At 39.8% G+C, this 21,538-nt stretch overlaps 1 protein-coding gene and 1 long non-coding RNA gene across 7 annotated transcripts in view; one reads left to right on the top strand and one right to left on the bottom strand.

The window, feature by feature from the left end:
- Positions 1–3,839: 3,839 nt before the first annotated feature.
- Positions 3,840–21,538, bottom strand: part of cbfb (core-binding factor subunit beta) — an 88,720-nt gene continuing 71,021 nt past the window's right edge. For 3 of the 6 annotated variants that reach the window (XM_043707223.1, XM_043707220.1, XM_043707219.1), the window contains 2 exons: positions 15,697–15,744; positions 3,840–5,252 (listed from right to left, as the gene is read on the bottom strand). In XM_043707223.1, coding sequence (XP_043563158.1) covers positions 5,187–5,252; positions 15,697–15,744 — 114 coding nt within the window. In that variant the 3' untranslated portion in view covers positions 3,840–5,186. The remainder of the gene's footprint in view (positions 5,253–15,696; positions 15,745–21,538) is intronic. The other 3 variants (XM_043707224.1, XM_043707222.1, XM_043707221.1) reach the window with 1 other exon arrangement.
- Positions 5,992–6,588, top strand: LOC122558530. Its single transcript, XR_006314175.1, has 2 exons — positions 5,992–6,194; positions 6,379–6,588. It is a non-coding gene; the product is annotated as an uncharacterized LOC122558530 (long non-coding RNA).

Below are 21,538 nucleotides of genomic sequence, written 5' to 3'. Positions count from 1 at the left end.
AGGTAAAAACAATGACTGCAGATGCTGGAAACCAGATTCTGGATCAGTGGTGCTGGAAGAGCACAGCAGTTCAGGCAGCATCCAAGGAGCAGCGAAATCGACGTTTCGGGCAAAAGCCCTTCATCAGGAATAAAGGCAGTGAGCCTGAAGCGTGGAGAGACAAGCTAGAGGACCCTAGCTTATCTCTCCACGCTTCAGGCTCACTGCCTTTATTCCTGATGAAGGGCTTTTGCCCGAAACGTCGATTTCGCTGCTCGTTGGATGCTGCCTGAACTGCTGTGCTCTTCCAGCACCACTGATCCAGAATCTGGTTTCCAGCATCTGCAGTCATTGTTTTTACCTGGCAGTAAATGCCAGCCTGACCACAACACTTGCATCCCACAAATTACTTTTAAAAAAAGGATGAATCCATGGGAAAAATATTTCAAGGGCAATGTTGCAAACATCTTAATGGGATAGCTAGGCACTGTGTAAACCAAGCTGCAAAGTAGAATATTAGGCAAGGTTGGCAAAGGAGCTAGCAGTGACATGAAGCGTAACTTTTCAAAAGCCTTTGAGCCTGAGCTTGAGGAAAGGAATATAGCAAATAGTACACCCTTGCTTAAAAAAGCGTGGAAAATCTATAAATAGTCCAGCTTCATTTGTAGGTAAACTTCAAGAGTTATGGTGCACCCTATATAAAGCACAAGACAACTGCAGGTATAAATTTATGATCAACTTGCATTTCAGTTTTCAAAAAAACAGAAGATTAAATATAAAAGTAGTGCAGTAATAATTTATGTATTGATTTTCAGAAGGCATCAGATGCCAATAACCTTATATAGTTTACAAAACAGAAATGGACCATTAAGCCGAATAGATCGTATACTATACACAAACCTCCTCCCAGTTTATTTCAACTCACCATTCCTTTCTGTTTCAGTTTACGTACCTAGCTTCCTCTTAAGCACAAATTATTTGACTCAATTGCCTTTTCTTTTTAGATTATCTACAGTATGTAAACCAGCCCTTCGGCCCAACAAGTCCACACCGACCCTCCAAAGAATAACCCACCCTGACCCATTCCCCTACCCTATATTTACCCCTGGCTAATGCACCTAACACTATGGGCAATTTGGCATGACCATTTCACCTAACCTGCACATCTTTGGACTGCAGGAGGAAACCCACACAGACACGGAGAGAACATGCAAACTCCACACAGACAGTCGACCCCGGGTCCTGGCGCTGTGAGGCAACAGTGCTAACCACTGAGCCACCGTGCTGCTCCACGAGGATTCGTTTGGGGATAAGCAAGCCTTCTTTCTTACAAGCACATCTAACAATTGGGGGTATAAAATTAAGAAAAGGATAGTCACTAATTGGTCAATAATGCAGGGTGCATCTGCAGTCTCTCTGTAAAATGCACAAATACCAGAATACAGAATTGTGATTGGCTTTGACATCTTTCAACCATTTTCAAAGAACACTGAGTGGTCACATGAGTAAGGTGCAAGGAGACAACCATGGCCCCCACACAAAATACTGATTTTCACAATCATTGAAATATTCCCACCCAAGGAAGAATGGTATTCAGTTTAAATGCACATAAGAGTAATGCAATAAAATAAAGCAAATTAAATCAGACCCTCGAGACAGAAAGCTGCATTTCCATACAAAACCTAAGAGTTCAGGGCTTTACAGAGTTGAACATAATGGGATACTTCCTTTTGAAAATCAAGGCACAAGTTATAAAAGGTAGTAGATGTGGACAGTCACATGTGGCCAATGGGCAGATAGAACAAAATGAATCACGTTTTGGATAGTTATATTCCTCTAAAAGTCTACACAAGGATATGGTTTAAATTCTTAATCCATACGGATTCAACTGACATAATGCATTAATTGTTGCGTTCCAGCTGGTATCCATCATAACTGAAACAAACCTTCACTTCTACTCTTCAGCTAACTTATCATAGAATCCTTAGTGTGGAAGCAGGCCATTCAGCCCATCACGTTCACACCAACCTGCCGAAGAGCATCCTACTCAATCTCTGCATTTCCCATGACTAATCCACCTAACCTATACATTCCTGGACACAATGGGCAATTTAGCATGACCAATCCACCTAAAATGCACATCTTTGGACTGTGGGAGTAAACTAGAGCACCTGGAGGAAACCCATGCAGACCCTTGGAGAACATCAGTTGAGTTTTCACAGTCACCTGAGGATGGAATAGAGGCTGTGAAACAGCACTGCTGACCACTGAGTTACCCCACTTATCCATTCCCTGAGTTTAATCTTGTATCTTTGAAAAAAAAACAACAAACTTCTTTGAGAAGATATTTGATAAAGTTCATCAAGTCTTTACATATATCATAGGGCCTCTTGGTCCAACAAATCATTTAAAAAGTCAAAGACATTAGTGAGGACCTTCCTGATATCATTTGCTATTTCAAATATTCTTAAACCCTGATAATCAATTCACTTACTGCACACAAAGTACAGTTAATGGATCTGTCTTTTTCTTTTATCAGATTTGATCCCTCTTTGACCAAGTGGCTCCTAACAAATCTATTTCCCTTCAAGAAAATTGATGTTTCAATGATGTTACTTGCATCCAAATCTATATAACACGTCAATTTTAGAGTGGCTATCCTTGTGAATAACCCACAATAGATTTAAAAAATGATTCTCAGGATCCTGCTGGTTTCAAGATGGGTGAATAACACATGGCATTTAAACCTCTCCAGGTCTGGTTTTGATGGGTCAAATTAGATAGAAAAAATGGGAGCGATTTCATACCATTTTAGACTTCAGGCAGATATATTGTATTTATTTGCTTCCTTTCAAAATCCCTCTTGTCTATCACCTTCTCCCTCCAGAACACACCAGAACTGTTGATTGCTGTCTTGCAACTCGGATTCATGGAATCTGGGTTCTACTTTCTCCAAATACACCATCTAAATGATTTCCAATTAAACTATAAAACAAGTCCCCATATGTAGTTAGAAATGAAACCAGTTTCTTCGGCATCCATTTCTCTTATTCTCACAGTGAAGATAATGTTTTTGCCACTGCTCGTTAGCCTGTTTTGCTGGAAACAATAATTTATGGATGGCAACCAAACAGTGTGTATGGACAGGATATGGTCCAAGGAAGAACTAAAAAATTTTTCGCAGAAAATGCATGACAATTCAATCAATATGATCAATTTATTGAAAAGAAATCTTAGTTTCTACTGACCTTGTAAATGCCCATAATTTTCACTAAAGCCATACTCTTTTTAGTTTTAATCAAACTAGTGGTGTCAGTGGGCAATAAAGAATATTACATCCATTAGACTTGACTGTCATTCAAACATCCTACAGCAAACATTTCATGGTCTTAATCTTATTGCACTTAATTTATTTTGTCCAGGTTCTAATGTGCTGTTTGACCTTTAGGAAGGAAAGTGGAGGCAATACCCTAGTGATATTTACTTCAACACATTCGAAACTGAATAACCCTTTTTAAACTGGTAATCACCAAGACTCTTAAAATTTCTCTCTCCATCACACAAGTTTCATTTCACCAGTGCTATACTTTAAGACCTGTCAAAGCCAAATTGGAATTCTGTTACAATTCTGAATAAACTCTGTTGCAGAATTGCAGAGCTGCTCCATTAATCCCATTTATTAATAAACATTTACAAGTCTCAACAGAATTTATAAATATCAGCCTAATGTCAATTTGTTTTTGCTGTGCATGTCTAGGCCTTTCATAATTCAGAATTCAGGAGCAGTTGCCACATTGATTGAAAACACCTCTAGTCAGCCAAACTTTGAAATATAAATTTAAAAAAAAAGTCAGAACAGGTTTGACTTTACAGAAGTTTATTATGAAAGTAATTTAAAAGAAAATGCTTTAGATTCAAAAGGTAGCAAAAGCTATTCTGATAAATCAAAGCAACTCCTGAGGGAGATGTACTACGTAAAAAACGATGCAATTTCTTCTAATTAAATAGTGATCGGAAAAACCGTATTAAATCGCATCAATAACTTAAAACCAGTAACTTAAAAGTTTTGAATTATTTGCACTAAATAGCAGAAAGCAGACATCCCCAATCTTAATGCCAGCATTAAGATTTTTTATGCATTGCAGAGCAAGAAATAGCCACCAAGGCCACTAACATCCATTCCGAACATACTGTGCATTCGTCAGAGTCTGTCAGAATTCATTTGGTCACTTTTCATGTGTCCAGCACATATAATTTAAACTGTAAGCACTGCACATTCTGTCAGCCCAAACTGCACCCTATATTCAGGGTTATATATTTTAGTTAGTAACAGAACTCGAGTGTTCCCAATGTAGCCAAAAACAACAATTATGTTGGATTTAAAGAAAACTGCATGTCAGCTTTTTTTGCAATAAAGGGGTTGAAATCAATTTTACATGGGCATTACTGTTTCATATCAAGTTTAATTTGGTAAATGAAAAGAATAAGTCAAAATGAATATTCATGTTGGGCAGTCTTTTGTTCCACAACCTTGTGCGGACTATTTTGTTCTTAATTTGCTTTTATTTTAATTTTTAAAATTTTACTCTGGTAATAAGCTTCCTTATGTGGCTATCTCTTTACAGGATACAAAAATCAGAACTAAAAATTGCTAGTAAGCAAACAATGCATTTCCTCAGTGCTCAAAAAAAAAGCAGAAGCGAACAGAATTAAGGCCCTTAACCTCCATCAGCCCAGAATTTATTATAAAAAGCAGAAAATAGAATCTCTGGGTTTCCTGCCACGATTTAAAAAAAAAGTTAATTTAACTGCAACATTTTGTGACCTAATTTTGAGATACTTCTTTGCTGCATTTTTGGTTAAACCACCAAAGGTGAGGAATGGAAACAAATTAAACAATACATAAAAAGGGACAAGTAAAAACATCACCAAAAACAGAATAAAAAATACAGCTTGCATAGAAAACAGTCACACAGATTGCTACCAGCTACATGCATACAATAGGAAATGCAGGTACTGTAACATGGACATAGTGCAATCCCTGGCAGTTTGTGCCAACTGGAGCATCCAAAGGCCTGGGCTGTGGGAAACAGGACAAAGTTCTTGATCCGGGCCAAAGCATCTTCACTTCCTTAAAGAATTGGGTCTCACTGAAAAGCTGCTTGATCCCCACAGAGTGACCCATGGCAAAGCTGCTCCGAGCACGTTTAACGTAGTTTCAGCTCATCTCCGCTCCCCAGATTGGAGCCGGGACTGGGGTCCTGCCTGCGTTGCTATATAGCAAGGAAGAACAAAATTAGTTGGACAAGTTAGAGAGAGACAGATAACCAAACTGCAAAATGGAGAAGTTTTTCTGCTAAATTATTAAGTTCCAAATATCCTTTCTGGACTGAGACTACTGTCCCCAGAAACCCACCTATCCATTATTTTTGCAAAGGATTAGCTAACAATTACAAACAATTTTATACATATATAAAAAAAAGCAAGATAGTAGCCAGGGAAAGGGTTGGCCCACTCAAGGACAAAGGAGGGAATCTATGTGTGGAGCCAGAAGAGGTAGATGAGGTCCTAAGTGAATATTTTGTGTCAGTATTCACCAAAGAGCAGGGATTGGAGGAGGATGATCTCAGGGAAGGGAATGTCGAGTATCTAAGTTGCTATTAAAAAGGAAGAGTGTTGTGTGTCTTAAAGTATTAAGGTAGATAGGTCTCCAGGTCTTGATGGGATTTATCCCAGAATATTGAGGGAGGCAAGAGAACAAAGCACCGGAGCATTGACAGACATCTTTGTATCCTCTTTGGCCAAAGGTGAGGTCCCAGAGGATTGGAGAATAGCAAATGTTGTCCCACTGTTTAATAAGGGTAATAGTAATAATCCTCGAAATTACAGGCCTGAGTGTCTCACGCCAGTGATTGGGGAAATTATTGGAAAAAGATTCGCAGGGTCGAGATCTACACACATTTAGAAGCGAATGGACTTATTAGAAATAGACTTTATGGTTTTATGCAGGGGAAGTCATGCGTCACTAACTTGTTTTTTTTGAGGAGGCGGCAAAGATGATCGAGGAAAAAGCGGTTGATGTTATCTACATGAACTTCAGTAAAGCCTTTGACAAGGTCCCTCATGGCAGACTGATACAAAAAGTGAAATCACATGGTACCAGGGGTGAGCTGGCAAGATGGATACAAAACTGGCTGAATCATAACAGAGAGAAGGTAGCGGTGGAAAGATGCCGGCAAAGATGATCGAGGAAAAAGCGGTTGATGTTAACTACATGAACTTCAGTAAAGCCTTTGACAAGGTCCCTCATGGCAGACTGATACAAAAGTGAAATCACATGGTACCAGGGGTGAGCTGGCAAGATGGATACAAAACTGGCTGAATCATAACAGAGAGAAGGTAGCGGTGGAAAGATGCTTTTCAGAGGGCTATAACTAGTGGTGTTCCACAGGGATCAGTGTTAGGACCTCTGCTGTTCTTGATCTGAATAAACGACTTGGAGGAAAACATGGCTGGTCTAATTAAGTTTGCGGACGATACAAAGGTTGGAGGAGTTGCGGATTGACGTGGATTGTCAGAGGACAGCAGGACATATGTCAGTTGGAGGCATGGGCAGAAAAATGGCAGATGAAGTTTAATCTGGACAAATGGGAGGTGATGCATTTTGGAAAGATAGGTACAGGTGTAAATTATAGAGTGAATGGCAGAACCTTTAGGAGTATTGATATGCAGGGGCATCTGGGTGTGCAGATCCACAAATATTGAAGGTGGCAGCGCATATAGATAAGGTAGTAAAAAAGGCCCATAGCATGCTTGTCTTCATTGGAAGGGGCATGGAGTACAAGGATAAGCAAATTATGCTGCAAGTTTTAGAACTTTAGTTAGGCCACACATAGAATATTGTGTTGAGTTCAGGTCACTACCAGAAGGATGTGGATACTTTGGAGAGGGTTCAGAAAAGGTTTGCCGAGATGTTGCCTGGCTTGAGGGATTTTAACTATGAAGAAAGGTTAGATAAACTGGGTTTGTTTTCACTGGAACACAGGAGGTTAAGGAGCAACCTGGTAGAATTTTAAAAGATTGTGAATGGCATGGATCGAGTGAAAAGTAGGAGGCTTTTTCCCAGGGCAGAGGGTCAATTACGAGAGCACACAGATCAAAGTGCAGGTTGAGGGGGGACAAGGTTTTCACAAAGGAGGTTGGTGAGTGCCTGGTACACACTGCCAAAGGTGGTGGTGGTGGAAGCAGACAAGAGCACCTTTCAAAAAACACCTGGACAAATACACGAATAGGAAGCAAATAGAGGGATACAGATCCTGTAGTGAAGACAATTTTAGTACAGAAGGGCAAAATGTGGCAGCACAAGCTCGGAGGACAGCAGGGCCTGTTCCTGTGCTGTACTGTTCTTTGGTCTTTCAATTTGTAAAATATTTGGACTTTAATTAATCTGTAAAAATATTGTTGCAAGTACAGGAATATCACAGATGCATTCTGACTCCACTGTTGTCAGATGTTGTCATCAAAATGTAGTGTGTGAATGAGGAAATGCAAGGCACCCAATTTAGACCTTGAGTGTCAAGAGGTAATGGCAAGGTGTGATCAATTACTCAATGTGTCTAAAATCATATGGGAGCGTGTGAAAACTGGGAAGAACCACATATTACTGGATAGAGATAAGACATTGAATTGGACTAACTCCATTCATTGGATTGTGGGCATCGCGGGCTTGACCAGCATTCATTGCCCTTTCCTAACTGCTGAGAGGGCAGTTAAATGTTAACCTCATTGCTATGGTTCTGGAGTCACATGCCAGCTAGAGTAGGTAAAGGTGCCATTTTCTCCCCAGGATAGTAGTGAAACAGCTGAGTCCCCCCCAGCAATTGGCAACATTTTCATGGTCATCAGTACACCCTTAATTGCAGAATGTTTTTGTCTACTGATTTTACATTTCACCTTCTGCCATGGTGAAATTTAAACATGTGCCCCCAGAATATTACCTGGATCTCAGGATTAATAGTCTAGCAACAATAGATCCTTGACTAACTAAACAGTTACCTCCCCAGGATGGTATGGCTGCAAAAACCTGCAGTCAAGTTGAGAAGCAAAATCAGGGAGGAAATTACTTGTGACTTTGCTTAGGTCCATTTGGTGCTGCCGTAAAGGCAGGCAATAACGGAAGAAAGCAGAATACAGGTCGGGTCGGCCAGGGTTTTTTTGGGGGGGGTGGGGGTGGGGAGAAAGAGGATTTGGGAGCGGGTGAGGGAAGACGGGGTTTTTTGGGGTAGGGTGAGGGCAGACGGGTTTGAGGAGGGGAGGCTGGATGTGATGGGGTGGGAGCGGAAGGGTTTAAGGGAGGGGTGCGGTCAGACGGGGCTGGGGCTCACGCACAGCGTGCTGCTGCCTCATCTCCCGAACGGGGAGCAGACTTTACAGAAATCTCTGAGCCCCAGAGGAAATCAATTAACCGAATAATCCATTATCTGAACGAAATAGTGCCTGCCCATCTCGTTCAGATAATAGAGATTCCTCTGTATTCAGACTACAGGGAATGACTTGAATCTAAGAAAATATGTTTCCCAGTATTGAGGCATCAAAAGATGTGAGTAGGTTGTTGAGCATGCTGATAGTGGTCACTGTTGGGACAACTAGTCATGTTATACATTGTTGATCTGGACAAAAGGAAATGACAGCATTGTTGCTCAGCAGATGATGATGATAGCTGAAGGGACAGGTAGTGCTGAGGTAGGGGTCATTTGCAGAAGGACTTGGACAAGCTAGGAGAGTGGGCAAAGAAGTGGCAGAGGGAATACAATGTGGGAAGAATAAAGGTGTTGACTGTTTTCGAAATGGGGAAAGGCTTTGGAAATTTGAAGCACAAAGGGATTGAGAGTCCTAGTTCAGGATTCTCTAAATGTTAACATACAGGTTCAGTTGACATTCATTCAGGGAATTGCAATAGTAGTATTATTTTCAAGGGGTCTTGAATATAAAAGTAAGGATATACTGCTGAAGCCGTATAAGGCTCTGGACAGACTGCATTTGGAATACCGAATTGTTTTGATCTGTATCTTAGGAAGAATATGTTGGCCTTGCAGGGGGTCCAAAGGAGGTTTACAAGAATGATCCTGGGAAAAAAGGGCTTGTCATATGAGGAATGGTTGCGAGCTCTGGGTCTGTACTTAGAAGGACTGGGGGGGGGGATCTCATTGCAACTTGCAGAATACTGAGAGGCCTAGATAGAGTGGATGTGGAGAAGATGTTTCCAACAGTAGGAGAGACTAGGACTTGAGGGCACAGCCTGAGTGAAGGTACGACCCTTTCGAAATGAGATAGGAGGAATTTCCTCAACCAACTAGGGTGGTGAATCTATGGAACTCATCATTACAAAAGACTGTGGAAGCCAAATCACAGTGCATTGGATAGAAATAGATAGCTTCTTGGTCAGCAAGGGGATCAAAAGGTTACAGGGAGAAGGCAAGAGAACAGGGTTGAGAAACATATCAGCCACAATCAAGTGGCGAAGCAGACTCAGTAGGCCTTATGGCCTAATTTTGCTGCTGTACAATATTGTGGTAAATGCAGGACTGAAAATTAGGCAGTTGAAACGGAGTGCTTATAAGAATTGTAATTGTTACAATATTCATTATAATCACAGGTCACTTGCTCAAAAAAATTTCTCTTTCAGATTTATGTTTTCTGCATACTACCATCAGGTTAAAGGGATCAAAATACTAAAGCTGTAATAACGTATATAACAGAAAGTGGACAAGTTGCAATACATGTACAAATAGCACTTCCCATGATCACTTTGACTGATTATTTATTCAATCGTCAGCATGCAACCATCATCCAGCACTATAAAAGTTGAAAGTTATTTTCTATTTGATGCCACTGAAAATACTTTGATTTCATTCCACTTATATCTACTTTCCCAAAGCTAAGTTGCAACACAACTTGGCCAATGTCCGAGTTGGGCTCTATCTTGAGTCTGTCAGTCATGTCAAGATGTTCCCTCGTCCATTCCTTGACAAAATTTGCATCATGGATACTGCAAAGAAAGGGTAACAGATCCAGCTGCTTCTATCATTGTGTACAAAATGTATTGCACCCATCAGCTTCACCAAAACCTATAATGGCCAAACAATGAAATTAATCCAATTCCATGAACAATTAACTTATCACCTGTCCATCATTCGTTCCTGAGCATACTCAGCCTCCGACATTCCAGGGAAAAAAGCCCCAGCCTATTTAGCATCTCTTTTTAATTCAAACCCTCCAGTCCCGGCAACATACTTGTAAATCTTTTCTGCACCCTCTCAATTTTAAATATGTAGAATTTTAAAAGTGGCTCCACTAATGTCCTGTATAGCTACAACATGACGTCCCAATTCCTGTACATAGAGGAGTTGCGATGTCATATTACAGCTGCACAGGACATTGCTGGAGCCACTTTTAAAATACTGCAGATTTAAAGCATTGAAGGACAATTCCCTTTGGTGGAGAGAAATGGGGACAATTTAAATACATGGGGTCTTTCATTTCAGTCAGACAATGAAAACATTTGAGTGTGTTAGAGTCTGTGGACTCACCTCCCCAGACAGCAGTGAATAAGGTTATTCAATACCAGAGACAGAAACATTCTGGAGTAAGGAAATTCAAAGAGTATTTGGATAAATAGGAAGAGAGTTGAGACCACACCATATCAGCTAAAATCTTATCAACTCGCAGAACAGGTCTGAGGGCCTGAATAGCCTATCCCTAATTTGTGTTTGTACATAAGAATTTTACCCAACTATGTCACTACATTTGATACATTTTGGCCCTAAACAGATTCTGCTTTCCTTAATTATCTACTTGCTCTTATGTATTTACAAGATCTTCGGGTTTTCTGAACCAAACTTAATATTCTTCTCTACCCTCATTTCCTTCCTAATTTTCTTGGTAATTTAATCAGTGTATCTTCCATATTTGAATTTTCTAATGTTGAAACCCTCTCAAGGGCACTCCCTCAGTGTGCCTCAAAAGACTGCTTCAATTCTGGATGATCACTACCCCTGCATCTATGGTTCCTTGGACTCCAAAATAGTACTCTAGTATTGACTCTCGCTAACAATTTCTGCTTTTCACCAACAATTTCATGAAGAACTCAGTCTGTTTATTTCCCAAAGTTATAGTTTTGCTCCACTGTATTAAGCGAATCCTACTCAAGCTTTCCAACTCCCCCTCTCAGCTAAACTGAATTCTGTGACTCTCACATTTAAGTCCTTAAAGCTCTCAGGACTTTTCCTGAACCTTGACTCAAACACTCACTGCATACCAATTCCAAGAACTTATCCTCAAGTTTAACAGCACACCATCCAAATTGTTCTCAACTACTCATTGACTTCCCCTACACACAACTCACTTGGTTCTGTTGCCTTCCCAGCAGTACAGCAAAAAGCAGTACTACTTAACATGGAGTGTCTACCTCCCTTTAACCCAGACAGTCTTCCCTATCTGTCTGTAACCTGTGAACTTCTCTTCAGTGAAACCCAAAAACTTTCTTGAGTGACCTAATGAAAACATTCCAATGGGCCACTTCTCAATTTAAATAAAAAATCAAATAAAATAATTCAAATTCTTTGTACAAAAAAGGCTTCTCTGGAATCAAAACCATTCAGCATGGGAATCAATCTTTTAAAGGAGCAATCCAGTTATTCCCAGTTTCCCTTATTTTCCTCCAGACTTTTTTAAAAACCTTTTTCAGGTATTTGCAAGCTGTAACCACTTGAATGCCACTCCTGTACATTTGGAATTTTTATTTAAATTTAGAAATACTATTTTTTAAAAAGTAAATTTAAATTTTTCATCCTGTCTCAAGTTCAAGCAAATGACTTGTTCAACAATTCTAGGTAGAGTTGAAGTAAGTGTAGTTAGGAAGTGGAATACTTGAGTGGTGCATAAAGATAATTATTCTGTTTAACATTATTTTACTATGCTATGCTTATTTATTCACAAATCTATGGAGTGTACACTGATTCTCATGACAGAACAAATGTTATCCTTCATCTCAAGACAGCAGGAATACAAAGGGATGGGAATTTTGCCTGCTATAAAAAAAATTGGGCAACACAAAGGAAAAGAAAATCTTGAGCACCAATAAATAGGGATTTCAAAAAACTGAACACAAAAATCCAAGTTGTATTCCAGAATGCTTGAAAGCATGGAATTATGCATTATTTTACTTTAAAGTTGAAAAAAAAAAGCAGTTATTGAAATGTTGCTAGCCCAAACAGCCACACACTTGATTGCCTGCAGTGCCATCAAAGTTAGTGATTGAAGGTCTAAGTCTCCTATAATTTAATGCAAATTGTAACTATGGAGCGTGAAATAAAAGAAACCAAACAAGTTATCACTCGAGATTATAGTGGACAGGGCATATGTATTGCATCATAGGAACCCCTGATTTAAATCACAGTTCATAAGATCAACAGAAGCACCTCTGGTTTTTATCATCATCATCATGTTTTCCCCAGTAAGGATAGGAAATTTCAGAACCCCATCTTGCATTTGCTATCATTTTTCTAACTACTGCTGCTTTTATTATTACTCCTACAATCTTCAGCTTTTGTGCCTTCCTCCAACAGTATCCAATGATAAAAGATACACAGTTTAAACTGCTCCAAAATTGATCAGTATAAGTTTAGCACTCCAGCAAGACAGAAGCGAATAAATCAGTACAGTTTAAAGCTTAGCATCAAAATTATGTAAATGAGGGTCCTGCATTGAAAAAAAAAAGCACAGGGTTTACAACGAAAAGAAGGATGGGTGGAAACAGGATGGTGATTCATTACTTCATTTTCATACAAACAGAAAGTAAACAGATCATATTCAGATAACTTTATATTTCCTTTTCAGTGGCTGCTGGCAGTGAGCTGCCTTCCTGAATTTCTGCAGCCTGTGTGGTGTGGTATGCCTATGGTGCTGTTTTCAGGATCCTGAATCAAAATCATGAATTCCAGGATTTTGACAGCAGTAAAGGAATAATGACATAATCCCAGGTTAGGATGATGAGCGGCCTGGAGAGAAAATCACTAGTCATGTTCCCATGTATTCACTGTCCTTGTTTTTCTAGATGTAAAGATTACAGATTTGGAAGATATTGCCTAAACCACCTTGGTGAGTTAAAATATATGTTGCACATTATACACTTTGCTGTCAGTATTTCAGTGGTGAAATAGTGATTGTTGAATGTGTGTTAGATGGGATATTAGCTTGGTGACTTAATTTGTCCTGAACAGTGTTGAGTTTGTGTTATTGGAATTGCACTCATGGAGGCAAGTGGACAGCATTCCACTACACTCCTAACTTGCACCTAATGGTTGATTAGCATGCTTCGGAGGCAGGTGGGGACTTACATGCTGCACAATTCCCAGTCTCTGACTTGCTCTCGCAGCCACTGTATTTACATAGTCAGTCCTTTTCAGTTTCTGGTCAATGGTAACTCCCAAAATGCTGAAGTGGCGGGGATTCAGCAATGATGCTGGGGGAATTTGAGGAGGCAGTGATGTATTGTTAGCTTGGCACTTCAGCCTTGTCATTAGCACTGATGGGTTCCCTCATATCAATGAGATATATATTTGTGGAGCCTGTACCTCCAGTGAGTTAATTACCAATCACTATTCATGACTGGATGCTGCAAGAAGAGCAGCAAGACAGTCGGGGGAGAACATATCTGGTAATCAGCAGATTTCTTTGTTCATGCATGACCTCACCCAGTGGTGCACAACTCCAGAGGGTGTCCTTAGTGTGAGGTGCAGTGGTCACTCTCACCAGTAGTGTAATGAATACACACAGCTTCAATGGTTAGAATGGCAAGAATTTAGTCAAGTAGGTTATTCCTTTTTGTTTGTCCCTTCACGACCTGCTGCAGTCTAGCAGCTGTGCCTTAGGACCTAGCCAGCCTTGGTGTTAGAGTTACCTTTGGTGATAGGAATGGAGAACTTCAGAGCCTATGTATTCTGTGCCCTCATCTTCGTTCAAATGAGGCTCAACATGGAATGCAGATTCCTGAGGAGGCGTTGACGATGGTGTGTGCACGTTGGTAGCAACATAGGTGTTATTCAGTTTTTCTTTCATATGCTTGACCTGATGCCATGAGATATCAGGGGCCTGAGTCTATTTTGACATTACATGCATAGCAATTTGCTCCTGACTGCATACCACTGTGTTGCAATCTTTGGTGGCTCTTTCCTAAGTGGGGCAAGAAACACTTAAGGATGATGATGGCAGTGCCTGCTATGGTCATATTCATAGACAAAATTAGACTGCTGCTTGACTAGTCTATGGGATAGTTCCTCAACTTTTGCACCAGACCCCAAATATTAGCAAGAAAAACTGCATGGTCAGTAAGGCTATGTGTATGCTTTTGACAATTCTGGTGTCTTGGTCAATGCCAGGTGATCCAGGCAGTTTAATTTCTTGTTTGGAAGTATAAACCACAACTCTTTTTTTCAACTTTTGACTGTTATTGGAATATGGATTTTTTTTTGCCACAGGGATTGGTTAAAGTAAGGATATCCAAATGGATAGTTAGACAAATATTGGAGGCCAAGGCTGGTTTAGGATCAAGAAGTAATGACAAGTATAGTTGGGATTGCCTCTGTGACAGCTCTTAATGCTGGAATAATGAGTTGTAAATTTTTTTGTGTTTTAAAGTTAAATGTTTCCATGGTAAGGAATTTCAGTATAGGTTTCAAGAGGCCGAGGAGCACAGTGGAGCTGGCACTTCTGGAACTTTAAACGTTGAAAATTCCTGAATCAGGGAGCACATGAGGGTTGTCACTAAGAACTTATAATGTTTCAGAACACATGGAGGAGTCAAGCAGCCAAACAGCACTTTGTTAATTTCGAACAACACATCGCTGCCTTCTCAGTTCCTGTATATAAATCTCTTATCTCAGTCTTCTGTGGTCACCTTAATAGTGCCAGAGACCCTCTCAAGAGTCCAGTGACTTTTAAATGTTTTGACAATTTTTTCTGCTCCAAATACAAATGTTCACAGATTAAATTTGAAAAACTCAGTTGATTTACCTTAAAAGAAATGTATCATTAGTTTGAAATAGTTCTTGAATCTTCAATATCCGACTTTGCTAGTTACTTCCCACACTTTTGATTTCTAGGTTTACAACTTTGGACCAAAATTTGCAATTTTATTATTTACAATTTGAAGCATGACAGAGATCATTAACCATCTGGTTAAAAATTCCAAATATTTACAACCTTCATTGAAGCTTGAACTGATGACCAGTAACTGACATTTGTGCCCCACAGATGCCAGGCAATGGCCATTCCCAAGTGCAGTGAACCCAACGATCTCCTGATGACATTACATTGACAACAATGAACCTCACTAACATCATACTGGAGGTTACCATTGATAAGAAACTGAACTGGTTCAGCATTATACACATTGAGGTTACAGGTCAGAGGCTAGGAAATCTGCAACTCACCTAACTCCTCAATGTCCACCAGTTCTAAGGCACATGCAAGGAATGCAACAGATACTTGTTTGGATGAGTGTAGCTCCAACAGTGTTAGAAAGTTTGACACCATTCAGGACAAAGCAATCTACTTGAATGGCATCACATCCACCACCTTAAAAACATTCACTCCCTCCACCACTAAGGCACTGTGACAACAATGTGTATCATGTACAAGAGGCACTGCAGCACTCACCAAGGCTCCATTGACAGCCTCTTCCAAACCAGTGACCCGTTGGTGTACCTACAAAGTTCAAGGCACCAGTTCAATTTCATGAGGACAATTAAGGGTATGCAATAAATACTGGGCTAGTCAGTGACAATATAATCCTTTGAATTGTCAAATAAAAACAATATTCACAGATACCTGGATTACTAATAGCATGCACTATTACCGAAGTCAATTTCTAACAGAAGTTAGGCCTAGATTTTAAAAGTTTAAAAAAGAATGGAGAATTGCAATGAAATTATTTCAACAGTAACTTACTTGACTTAGCTCATGCCTCCTAAAAAAGCAAACTCAATTTTTATGGATGTTGCCCTGAGTTTTAACCTGTTTACTGCATGTAAGTTACTATTGGGCTCGTTTAATCATTTTTCTGTCTGGTTCTTGCCAACAGGCAACCTAATGGAGGCCATTTGTGATCAGGAATCTTACTGTGCCAGGTTGTAACCTATGAGAGCAAGAATTATTCTAAGGGAATCAGAGAGATTGTAGCGGAATCAATTACGATTCAGACGAGACATTTCCAGTTAGCTGGGCAGTTTAGTGCACCTAGGTCCATAAGTAGCACTGTCAAAGCAGAATCACTCATCTTAAAGATTCAACTCTATCAGATTTCTGCAAGTCAAGAGAAAACAGATCAACATAATTTCCAAACAGAATAACAGGCGAAGTGAAAGCAGGCGACTTAATGTTAATTTTTAAAGGGCACTCACTTGCCAAGAGCAGATTGGGTCACCCATTTCTAGTTTGGTCTCGGGTAAAACAAGTAGTTGATTGGTTTAAGGGATAATAGGCTCCCATTTCACAACTTCTGGCATTTAAATATTTATAACCATACCATTCCAACTTGCCAAACTGTGGGAATTGAAACACAGCCCACTGAGGTGTTCAACTGAAATGCTGCAATGTATGCTATTTAAGTCTGACCCATGTCAGTCGTGGCTATCTTCAGTGATCATTTTCTGTACTTAGAAAACCACTACCTACTGGGACTTTCCTGGTTCCTAGCCTTCAACTAATTTTGATTTCAATGCACAGACCAAAATGAGACTGTCATGTTGGTTCAGGCAGCACACCAACACTCTTTCCTCCATTGAATCAGGTTTCTGGAATTCTTGAATGATTTTCTTGGGTTCAATTTCATTCGCCACTCCCGTTAATGGAGTTTGCACTCCTATAATGTGGAGACACCTTTTTCCAGTAAACAATAACTAAACAAATGATACTCCAATCCAAGGATTGCAAGAAAACCCTTACTCAGACACTGCTGCCACGTGGATTTTTTTTTTGCTTAGTATGGGAAATTGGATAAATGTTATTAATTTGAGCCACAGGCTTTCAGCCAATTATTACTCTTACTTGAAGGTTTCTTCCTAAATGTAGCATTTTTTAAAAAAACAATCTTTCTACAAATTTACACATTGATGTGCTATCCAAAATTTCACAATAGTTGTTTCTTCAGACACTAATTATCTTAATTAACATTTTATGCAAAACCTTATTTCCTTGGATTCAGCTCGCTCCCTGACTGCTTGGTGAATATCACTTTCCATTTTTCCAAGAAGAAAATACAATCCAAGAAAATGATAGCACCCACGCAGGATGTTTCTTTTATGCACAAGCCACAAATACCTCAAGCTTCGTTCAACAAAATTTTCTTTATATTATTTACTTGCAATCAGTCAATACTCATTTGGACACAATTTTTTTATCCACATGCTTATGAACTAAAGGCAAATGTTCTATTAATCCTCAATTAAACTTACTTTTATCTTGAATGTTCAGTTCTAACAATGCACATTTTCAAATTCAGAACATTCAATTCTGTATGTTAGTCCATATTTGAAACATTATATTACATATGGATTGAAGAACAGGAATGCATTACAATTTAAAGTTAATTCTTCTCAAGAAGGGAATGGGTTTCTCTAAATTGCTGTACACTAATGTCAGACTGCTGATTGCATAACTGTGGGAGGGTGTGACTAGCAGGATATTAAAATTACACCAGACTAAAATGAGACATAACTAATTAAACCAGCTGGTCTTCTACTCATCTACCTTTGTAAAGTCATGTCCCAGAAAGGTTTTAACACAGAACCTATGAACCACATAGCTCAGTTAAAGCAAGCATCACACAATGGCCAATTCTCTACTACTAAAAGATTGACTTAAACCTGGTCTATGAAATGTACCACATTTAAAATAATTACCAACAGTCCATTCACTCCTACAACAAAACTTGCATGACATGCAGAAGTCTGAAACACAACAAAAACAAATCAGATCTATGATGGCAGCAGACTACCTTTCCATCTTGTTTTGCAGTTCCAGAATGTCTACACTGGTGTCCCAAGCTAAGGGATGCTTTATGTATAAATGTAATTCATATTACAAACACTGGATGGTGCTAAAAGCAACATCACAAGCTGAGTTACTTCCTTAGGACATACGCACCACATGCGCATACATTAACAATACTTTTTTTTGTAAATCACTTCAAATGTCAGAGGGATAGCATGGCTAACTTTAAGTGATTTTTTCTTGACTTTGTGATTTTGCAACAAATTCCAATCAGTTTTTTTTGGCCTCCATGGGCTTTTTTTTTGTCATTTTGACAGTCAGAGATGTACAGCATGGAAACAGACCATTCGGTCCAACCCGTCCACGCCGACCAGATATCCCAACCCAATCTAGTCCCACCTGCCAGCACCTGGCCCATACCCGTACACGCTTGAACATACTCAGTCCAGCCCAGTTTAGAAATAAGTGACCCTCAATTTACCTGAGAAACCCTGAAGTTACAAAAGCCTTTAATTGGTGAGTTGGGATGCAACTTCTAGCATTAGTTTTCATTTAATTTGTTCACTATGCATGCAATATCATGCATGCCCAGTGCTTATTGCTCATTTGTATAACCTTTGGAAAAGTGTGTTATTGAACCACTACTACAGCCCACAAGAGGGGAAGAGAGTACTTAAACCTATAGTGCTCTGAGGCAACCTCAGAGTTCGGACCCAGTGGCAGTGATATAATTCCACAATATAGGTACTATAGTATATGTAATGCATAAAATAGATACAGATTTCAATATTCAGATTGATCAGCTACTGCACAGACAAGACTCAGCCACAATGCACATCAAACAGAAACCAGAGCTGCTAACAGGTGGAAGGGAAAATAAGATGGCACACCGATTGGGAAAGAACTTGAGAATGAAAGTTTATTATTCGCCGTTCAGCTTCCCTTCCATTCCCAAGTGGTGATCCAATTCAAAATTTAATTTTGATGACATTAGATTCCCTACAGGGTGGAAACAGGCCATTTGGCTCCAACAAGTCCGCACTGATCCTCCCAAGGATAACCCACCCAAACCCATTCCCCTACATTAACCCTGACTAATGCACCTAACACTATGGGCAATTTAGTTTGGCCAGTTCACCTGATCTGCACATCTTTGAATTGTGGGAGGAAACCAGAGCATGGAGCACCCAGAGGAAATCCACGCAGACATGGGGAGAATGTGCAAACTCCACACAGTGGCCCGAGGTGGGAATCGAACCCGAGTCCCTAGCGCTGAGGGCTTGAAACTATTTTCAATTTCGTTACAATTGTAATATTTCATCTAACCTTTCAAGGTGAAATCTCTTACACTATTCTTCATAGTTTTATTCATTCACAGTTCCCTAATAAAACAATGCACATTTGCAATTAACATCCAAGAAATCCTAAATGCAAGCAAGTAATGCAAAATTTAAAATGTCTTCGCTGGAAAACAAGCTATAACTGTTAATACTCTGAAATAACTAACACAAGACGATCAAGGTACTCAGAAGTCCTGCATAAGTTAGAACCAGGCAATCAAGTGGACTGGACAAATTATCGTTTGAAGTTATAGCCTTTTGTCTTTCTGATAAATTAATGCAATCGTTATATCCTTTAATGGAAATACTGACAATAGCAATATTCGATTTGTTCTGTGCTAATTCCATAGGCTAGTAAAATAGGCTCCAAACAAAATAATCTAATGTAATAATTTAACATGACCCAAACAAAAAAAAATTAATTCAGATTTGTTGAACAAAAGTTCAAAGCACCAATCATCTTTTTTGAAGATAATTCAACAATCTAACCACTGAACTTTGCTAGATGTACAAACCTGCACTCTTCACGAGCAGTTTACATTTTGACAAAAGCTAGGAGAAAGTGAGGACTGCAGATCAGAGCTAAAAAATGTGTTGCTGGAAAAGCACAGCAGGTCAGGCAGCATCCAAGGAGCAGGAGAATCGACATTTTGGGCATAAGCCCTTCTTCAGGAATGAGGATTCCCCTGCTCCTTGGATGCTGCCTGACCTGCTACGCTTTTCTAGCACCACATCATATTGACAAAAGCTGATAAGATACATGGGAAATATCAAAATTACTTTAATATTTATAATATCACTCAATTTTCCTGCAGTTTTTCTTTATGGTACTGACTTTAAGTGAGGCAATGCCTGGGTGGAGAATCTTATCAAGGATGTCACAGAATGAAATTCTGAATGGGATGCGAAACAGCCAAATGTTGTGAGCCATGTTGGGACCAGATAAGGGAAACAAAGTGCTGCAAGCAGACTTTAGGGAGTTAGGTGGAACATTGAGAAGGAGTTCAGAAAGGTAGTAATCTCTGGATTACTCTCAGTACCATACAGCACAGAGTAAAGGAATAGCAGGATACAGCTGATGAATGTGTGACTGAAAGAGATGGTGCCGGAGGGATGGCTTCAGATTCCAGAGGTATTGGAAATTTTTTTTTTATTGTGTAATTTGAGTGCATTTAGTCGGTCAGCATTTATTGTCACCCCTAGTTACCCTTGAGAAGGTGGTGAAGAGATGCTTTGTTGAACTGCTGCAGTCCATGTGCTGGAAGGTAGGCCTATAATGCAAGAGGAGAAAGTGAGAACTGCAGATGCTGGAGATCAGAGCTGAAAATGTGTTGCTGGAAAAGCACAGCAGGTCAGGCAGCTTCCAAGGAGCACTGGAATCGACGTTTCGGGCTCATGCCCGAAACGTCAATTCTACTGCTCCTTGGATGCTGCCTGACCTGTTGTGCTTTTCCAGCAACACATTTTCAGCTATAATGCAAGAGGGAAGGAATTCGAGAATTTTGACCTAATGACAGTAAAGGAATGATGATACATTGCTATGTCAGGATAGTGAGTGATTTGGAGGTGAGCCTGCAGGGGGTGGCATTCCCATGTATTTACTGCCCTTGTCCTTCTAGATGGTAGTGGTCATGGCCTTGGAAGATCCTCTGAACATTTTGCAAATTTTTGCAGTGCATCTTGTAGATTGTACACAGTGCTGCTACAGAGCATCAGTGGTGAAGGCGGTAGATGTTTGTGGATGTGGTGCCTTTGTTATTCACCTTATTTATGCCCTCACTACTTTATAAACCTCTAAGGCCAGCCCTCAACCTCCTACACTCCAGTGGAAAATGTTTCAGCCTATCCACCTCTTCCTATAACTCAAACCCTCCATTCCTTGCAAAATTCCAGTAAACCTTTTCTGAAGCCTTTCCAATTAATAAATATCCTTCCTTTAATAATATCACAGGGCAACAGAAATGTGCACAGTACTCCAAAAGTGACCTCACCAACCTTCTGTACAACCCCAACATGACATCCCCCAATACACAATGGTCTAAGCAATGAAGGCAAGCATGCCAAACACCTTCTTAACCACCCTGCCTACCTATGATGCAACTTTCAAAGAATCGTGTACCAGCACCTCTAGGTCTCTGTTCTACAATGTTACACAAAGCCCTAGCATT

The sequence above is a fragment of the Chiloscyllium plagiosum genome, chromosome 17 (genome assembly GCF_004010195.1).
Source record: "Chiloscyllium plagiosum isolate BGI_BamShark_2017 chromosome 17, ASM401019v2, whole genome shotgun sequence".
NCBI classification, from domain to species: Eukaryota; Metazoa; Chordata; class Chondrichthyes; order Orectolobiformes; family Hemiscylliidae; genus Chiloscyllium; species Chiloscyllium plagiosum.
The sequence above is the reverse complement of the archived record's forward strand: the minus strand, read 5'-3'. Positions and strand labels throughout refer to the sequence as shown.